Source organism: Leucopleurus acutus (genome assembly GCF_964270905.1).
Source record: "Leucopleurus acutus genome assembly, chromosome: 7".
Taxonomy (NCBI): Eukaryota; Metazoa; Chordata; class Mammalia; order Artiodactyla; family Delphinidae; genus Leucopleurus; species Leucopleurus acutus.
In genome coordinates, this window is record NC_139150.1 from 42,945,267 (window position 1) to 42,953,155 (window position 7,889).

Consider the following 7,889-nt stretch of genomic DNA (forward strand, 5'->3'; position numbering starts at 1 on the left):
TATTTAAGGAAAAAATGACACTAATTCCTTACAATCTCTTCCAGATAACATATGAACACTTGTAACTCATCTATGAGGTCAGTATTACCCTAATACCAAAACCAGATGAAAATATTACAAGAAAGAAAAACTACTGACCAATATATCTTTCATGAACATAGATGCAAAAATCCTCAATAAAATATCAGAAAATTGAATCCAACAATCTATAAAAATAATAATACTATGGTGAAGTGGGATTAATTCCAGGCATTAAAGCCTTGTTCCACATTCAAAAATCAATGCAATCCTATGGCTCATAGAAAAATCCTATGATCATATCAGTAGACGTAGAAAAATCACTTTACAAAATCCAACACACATTCTTGAACAAAACCTCTCAGCATACCAGAAATAGAGGTATGTACGGTAGAAAAAGTAGTAATAATGGATGTCTCTGGGGGTGTGGGCAAGCAAACTTTTGGGCATGATGGATATGTTCATTAGCTTGATCATGATTATGATTTCCTAGGTGAACACGTGTTAAGATTTATCAAATTGTAGACTTTAAATATGTGCATTTTACTATTTGTCAATTATACCTCAATAAAACTGTTAATATCCAATTAATGGTAGAATCTAGATTGTGGGTATATAGATACAGACTGTAAAATCTTGTAACACTGATGTATGTTTGACTACTTGTCATAATAAAATGTTCCCTTTCAACTCTAAAGTTTTATGAAAGTATCTTAGAATGTAACCAAGCAGGACCCTATGAGGTCTTCCCAGGATAGACAACCACCCATGTCCTCCGCCTGCCTTTTGTCTGTAGAAAAACTTTAGTCAAAGAATAAATTTAATCAGAGAATTGAGAAAATGCAGAAAGGAAAACAGTCAAGCAAGGCAAAATAATAATAGTTAGCCATTAACAAAGTCAAGGACTTTTAGTTCCTCCTCAAGGGCTATAGATAATATTCTGAGCCATGTCCTTTGAGCTGTTTTTTCAGATACTGAAACCCCCACCAGGTGGAAGAAGTTAACTGTATGCTGCCCACAATCACAGAGACCCCAGACTGGTTGGAACCTCTAGGTTGAGGATGCTGACTCTCAATAACCTCACCACCAACCAATCAGAAGAATGTCCACGAGCTGTTCACATACCTCACAAATCCCTCCCTCACCCTGTCTTTATAAACCTTTCCCTGAAAGCCTTTGGAGAGTTCAGGTCTTTTAAGCACTAGCCGCCCTGGACTCCTTGCTTGGCGCCCTGCAATAAATGCTGCACTTTCTTTTACCACAATCCGGTGTCAGTAGAATGGCTTTACTGCATGCCAGCAAGCAGACGGAAATTTGGTTCGGTAACAAGAACATAAAAGAAAAAACAATATTTAATTGGCAATTTCACTAGACAATCATTTGTTTGGTTTCCCAGTATATTCCTATCACAGAAGAATGACTTCTTAAAATCAGGAACTGTGCCCTGGCTGAATCTTCATCTTCCTATAGAGTTACTGTTATACTGGGGGTATGCATTAAGAGGCCACTGAATATAAGACTATATATAAAGAGAAAACTGAGAGATTACCATTTCAAAAATAGAATATGCAAGTTAGTTTAAGAAAAAGAAGAAGAAATCTGAGTTTCTAATGTTACATAAAGATGGCGGGCATAACAAAATTTTTTAATTTGCCCAAGGACTGTAATTCTGGAGCAAACAACAAGAAAGTGAGAAGGAAAACTATAACATTAAGAGGTACGCTCTATGTTACAAATGATAATTCTATCATACAAGCCACACTTACTATTACTTCTGCCCCTGAATTTCTAGTATTTTTGCCCTGAAAGTGCTCTTCAAATGCACCCAGTTGTACATCACAATCCCCTGTGTCATTTGTTTTAAAAAAAACTTTTTTGGTGTCCTACTCTAGATAAATGAATTCTAATGTCTGGGAAGTGGTTCAAAAAAATCTGTATTTCTAACAAGCATGTATGACTGATTCTGATGCAGCCTAGCTCTTGAAGGAAATATTAAATGCTAGATGGTTTAGCAAAGTAGGGAGGCGAACTTCAGATGAAGTCTATGAAGTATAAATACTACCACCTCCCTAAATAGGTGATACACGGGAAGGGTGGGTGGAAGGGTATAAATAACACTGTATAAAAAGTATACTTTACCAACATCAGAATTTGCCAAGAGTTTGAGAAAAAACTCAATTCGTCTTTCTCCTTACACAAAACAGATGCTTCTGGCACTCAGTCTACATACTGTACAGGACCCAGTATAGTAGTACTGTTCTGCTGCACTATAATTAGTTTTTGTAAACTCCATTCATATATAACAATGTTTCTAAGGAAAAATGAATTCTAATTTCCAAAGAGCCATCTCTGAAACAATTTTTCCATTATTAGATATGAAACCATCCATTTAACTCCTATATACTAATTCATACGGTTCATATGCCAATAGTGAAATTGGCTGGATTATTACACAGAAACCTAGCAAAACCATACATTTAAAACTAACAGATCCTTCTGATATTAGACCACAAAATATTAAGCCCATCATCTTAACATTTTTCCTATGTAGCATTTAGCTTCTATTATTGAAATTTTCAAAGAATTTTTTAATCCTCTATGTTTATCAAAAAACTATTGCTTTGGGCTTCCCTAGTGGCGCAGTGGTTTAGAGTCCGCCTGCCGGTGCAGGGGACACGGGTTCGTGCCCTGGTCCAGGAAGATTCCACGTGCCGCGGAGCATCTGGGCCCATGAGCCATGGCCACTGAGCCTGCGCGTCCGGAGCCTGTGCTCCGCAACGGGAGAGGCCAGAACAGTGAGAGGCCCGCGTACCGCAAAAAAAAACAAAACAAACAAACAAACAAAAACTATTGCTTTTTAAATTCTCCAAGAATTTCTTAAAATTCTAGCTATTATTCAAAGCTTCATTTAACAAAATATAACCAACTTTGATACATAAAACACTAACACATTATTTTTAAAATGTGGTAAACACCAAAATTAGAGGGATCACACTACCTGATTTCAAGACACTATAAAGTTACAGTTATCAAGATAAGCATGGTATAGGTGAACAGATGGACACACAGATCGTTGAAACAGATACAGTTCAAAAATAAACCCATAAAATATAAAGTCTACTGATTTTTTTTTACAAACGTTCAAAGATAATTCGATGGAGAAAGGATATTCTTTTAAGCAACTCGTGCTAGAAAAATTGGACATTTGTATCGACATGCAAACAAAGAAACCCCAACCTTCAACCTATACTGCACTTTATACAAAAATGGATCAGAAATTTTACATTTACAAAAATGTAAAATATAAAATTATAAAACTTCTGGAATAAAACATAAGAGAAAATCTTTGTGACTTTGGGTTAAAGATTTCACAGATATAACTGACTCATGAAAAGCATGACATTGGGACTTCTCTGGTGGTGCAGTGGTTAAGAATCTGCCTGCCAGTGCAGAGGACACAGGTTCGAGCCCTGGTCGGGGAAGATTCCACATGCTGTGAAGCAACTAAGCCCATGTGCCACAACTGCTGAGCCTATGCTCTACAGCCTTCGAGCCACAACTACTGAAGCCTACGCGCCCAGAGCCAGTGCTCCACAAGAGAAGCCACTGCGATGAGAAGCCCGTGCACTGCAATGAAGACCCAACACAGCCAAAAATAAAAAAATTAAAATTAAAAAAAAGCATGACATAAAAATTTTTTGATAAACTGGAATTGATCAAAATTTTAAACTTTTATTTTGCAAAAGACAGACTTGGAAAAGACTGGGAGAAAGTATTTTTAAATCACGTATCTTACAAAGGACTTGTATCCATAATATTTAAAGAACTTTCAATACTCAACAATAAGAAAACACTTTGGAAAAGAGTTTGGAAGTTCCTTAAAAAGTCTAAAAAAGTTACCATATGACTCAGAAATTCCACTTCTAGGTACATACCCAAAGCATTTAAAATATATGCTCACGAAAAACTTGTACATGAATGTTCACAGCAGCATTACTCATAAAAGGAAAAATAATAAATGTCCATCAACTGATGAATGGATTAACAAAATGAGTTATATCCATATAATGGAATATTAGTCACAAAAAAGAATGAAATACTGATACACGCTACAATATAAACGAACCTTGAAAATATAAAATTAAGGGAAAGAAGCCAGAAAAAGAGGCCATGTATATTGTGATTCCACTTATTTATTTTATTTTATTTATTTATTTTTGGCTGCGTTGGGTCTTCGTTGCTGTGCGCAGGCTTTCTCTACTTGCGGGAAGCAGGGGCTACTCTTTGTTGCGGTGCATGGACTTGTCATCGCAGTGGCTTCTCTTGTTGCACAGCACGGGCTCTAGGCGCGCGGGCTTCAGTAGTTGTGGCTCGCGGGCTCTAGAGTGCAGGCTCAGTAGTTGTGGCACACGGGCTTAGCTGCTCCGTGGCATGTGGGATCTTCCCGGACCAGGGATCGAACCCATGTCCCCTGCATTGGCAAGCGGATTCTTAACCACTGCACCACCAGGGAAGCCCCTGTGATTCCATTTAAATGAAATGTCCAGAATTGGCAAATCCACAGAAGACAGAAAGTAGATTAGTGGTTGCCAGAGGAAGGGTGGGGATAAATCTGTACTGACTGTTTATAGGTATAAGATTTATTTTTGGAGTGTTGAAAATGTTCCAGAATTAGATAGTGGTGACAGTTGCACTATTTTGTGGCTATACTAAAAAACACTGAATTGTACATTTTAAAAGGGTGAATTTAATGGTATGTGAATTAAATCTCAACAGAAAAATAATCCAATTAAAATGAGTAAGATTTGAACAGACATTTCACCAACAGAAATATACAAACAGCAAGGAATAACATGAAAAGATGCTCAACACCCTCAATCACTAAGGAAATACAAATTAAAACCACAAGGCTTTACCACTATTTACCTATTAGAAAAGCTAAAAAAAAGTGTTTTAAATGACAATACTAAGTGCTAGTGAGAGTGTAGAGCAACTAAACACCCATACAATGTTAGTGAGATAGCAAAATGGTATAGCCACTTGAAAAGCAGTTCCATAGTTTCATCTAAATTAAGTATTCCCTTACCATGGAACCTCGAAATCCCAAAAAGAAATAAAAATTTATGTCCACACAAAAACATATACATGAATGTTTATAGTAGCTCTATTCATAATCACCAACAACTGAAATGTCCCTGAACTGGTGAACAGATAAACATTTACAGGATACAATAAAGTATTACTCAAAAATATAGAAATGAAATACTGATGCATGCAACACATGGATGCCTCTCAAATCCATTTGTATAAGTGAAAGGAGTGAAATTAAGAAATCAGACCCCAAAAGCTACATACCACATAATTCCGTTTATATGGCACTCTAGAAAAGGCAAAACTGTAGGGATGGAAACAGATCAGGGGTTGCCAGGAGAAGGGATGGGGGTTGGGTGGGAGACTACAAAGGGGCAGCAGAGGAAATTTTGAGGTCTTCATGTAATTTTGCTGTATCAAGATTGTGGTGGTGGATACTTGCTTCCTTGCATTTGTCAAGACTGACAGAACTGTACATCACAAGAGTGAATTTAGTGTATGCAAATTTTAAATGAACAAATCCGTTGATAAATCACGCTCCACACAAACCTCCGCCTTGAATGTAGAAGCCATTTCCAGTATAGGTCAAAGCACAACACAATGTTCTCAAGGCTTCCTAATGAGGTAGGTGGAGACCACTTTTATCATTTTTATTTTGCAAATGAGAAGCAACACAGTTTAAACCATCTGCAAATTTCTGGTACTAGTCAGAGTGATGAGCTAGCATTTATGTCCTTAGTTCTTGTAGTCCCACTCTCTATCAAGGTACTAGATGCCAACAGTAGTAACAAGAGGTTTTCTTTATCAAACTAAATTATCTATTTACACTATTTCATAAAGGAGAAATATTAAGATAAATAAGTACTTTAGAAGAAGGCTGCAGGGGCATATTCAAGAACAGTAAAATTTAAAAAAAAAGAAACAATATACTACTCACACACAAAAATTAACTCTAGCTTTGGCCTGGGAGACGCATTTCATAAAGAAAAGGAATCTAATTTCTAATGGGTGTTTAAAATAGATAAAAGTATAATACAAAAACAGTGGAAGCACTGAAAATCAAACTCCAAATAAGGAAGCGCACCAGAATAAACAGACACAAAGTAAAGCGTCGGTCCTTCACCATCTCAGCAACCTAAGGACAGGTTCATCCCCGTCTTTTATAGGTCTGAGACGCTGCACAGCGCACCTAGTTTCTTAAAAAATTCAGTAACTCACTGTGACCCACAAAACCCCAAAGCCTTAACAAGCGTGACACCCTGCTGGGTCAGGTCGTGAATTGAAATCACACAACCAACCGTTCGAGTAATTCTGCCCAGGAGTTTTCACTCTGTGTTATCAGCCGAACCCAGGCGAGCCACCGGGACTCCAGGTGGTGAGGCCGGAAAGGGGAGCCGAGAAACCAGCACAGTTTAGCGGTACCCGGAGACTGGGCGAGGAAGGAAGAGAGCGTCTTCGGTCACAGCGCCTTGCTTTCACGTGCGAGGCGGCGTGCGACACTCCGTGGGCTGCCCGGGGCCTCCGGCACAATCCAAGGGGGGTAAAATGACAGGGACCAGACCAAGTCCAGGTGTGTCTCGTGGTGGCCCCTCGCCCAGCACAGCTGAAACCCGACCGCGAGAGGCAGAAAAGGGCGCCTCTGTGGAACGTGAACTCCAGAACCCTGGAGTCTACTGCGGGTCCCCTCAGCGGAAAAAGGGGGCCCTTTTCATCCCGCACCCGAGACCCCACTCCCCTCCGGCAAAAAAATAACTTGCCGGCGGAGGCCCCGCAACTGCCGCCCGGCTCTATGTAATCTGACCCCAACGAGGGCGGCGGCAGGTGGCAGCGAGGGGCCCGAGGCCCCACGAAGGCTGGGCCGGGCTCCGGCAACGGGATCCCGGGAGGGAGGCGAGATGGAGGGGCCGCGGCGGTCTCGTTACCTGCCCAGATGCCCAGATTGAGCTGGGACTTGTCCAGGTTCACCACATAGTCCCCCAAGAACCGGTTCAACACGTCCACGACCACCGACTCGAACACCATTTTTCTCAGCCGCGGTGAACGCGGCGCTCCTTCTTCGTGCGCCTGCCCTCCCGTGCTCTTCTGACGAGACCACTCGGTTCACCGGCTCCTGGGCGGCTCCGACCGCGGGTCCGGACGCTCAGCTCCGCCGCGAGCCCTACTAGTGGCGGAGGCGGCCGCTCGCGCGACGCATGCGCAGCTCAGGCTCCAGGGTTGGGTCGGAGCGGGAGGCCCCGAAGGGTGGTAGGGCGGCTGCGCGGCCGCCTCTCCTACGTGTTCCCCTGTCGGGCGGAGCGCCGCTGCTCTTTCTCCTCAGCCCCTCCTCCTCCCCCCATCGCCTGGCAACGGGACGAGTACCTGGAGTTCCCAGGCGTTTTACGACCCCGCCCCACCGGCAGTCCGGAGCCGGGAGTGGAGACGAGGACGGGGCGCCAGGGATCGCAGCGGTTACTCCGGGCCAGGAACGCCCCGCCCCTAACCGAGGAGACACGCCCCCACCCGGGCGGGGAGGTCCTAAACCTAAGTAAAGCAGGCTTCGGATTCTAGCCTTTTCTCTGTTAGGCTTGAGGCGTCCCGAGGGGGTCCCAGGGAGCGCCCACTTGTTATTACAGGTTCGCAGGTACAGGCAGAGCCCGGGCGTTGCCGGCTTCCTGGGTCCGACCCCCCCTTAGTGTCTCGGTGCCTGTAACTGCCCCGCCCGGCCCTCCGAGCGCTTGGCGAGGACGCGCCGTTGGTGTCTTAACTTCCCAGGCTGCAAATCCAGAGAGGGAAGTAAAGAG

General features: G+C 42.4%; 1 protein-coding gene across 3 annotated transcripts in view; it reads right to left on the bottom strand.

The window, feature by feature from the left end:
- Positions 1 to 7,321, bottom strand: part of VPS13A (vacuolar protein sorting 13 homolog A) — a 238,885-nt gene extending 231,564 nt beyond the window's left edge. For all 3 annotated transcript variants that reach the window (XM_082843241.1, XM_082843242.1, XM_082843240.1), the window contains exon 1: positions 7,032 to 7,321. In XM_082843241.1, coding sequence (XP_082699367.1) covers positions 7,032 to 7,131 — 100 coding nt within the window. In that variant the 5' untranslated portion in view covers positions 7,132 to 7,321. The remainder of the gene's footprint in view (positions 1 to 7,031) is intronic.
- Between the last annotated feature and the right edge of the window lie 568 nt (positions 7,322 to 7,889).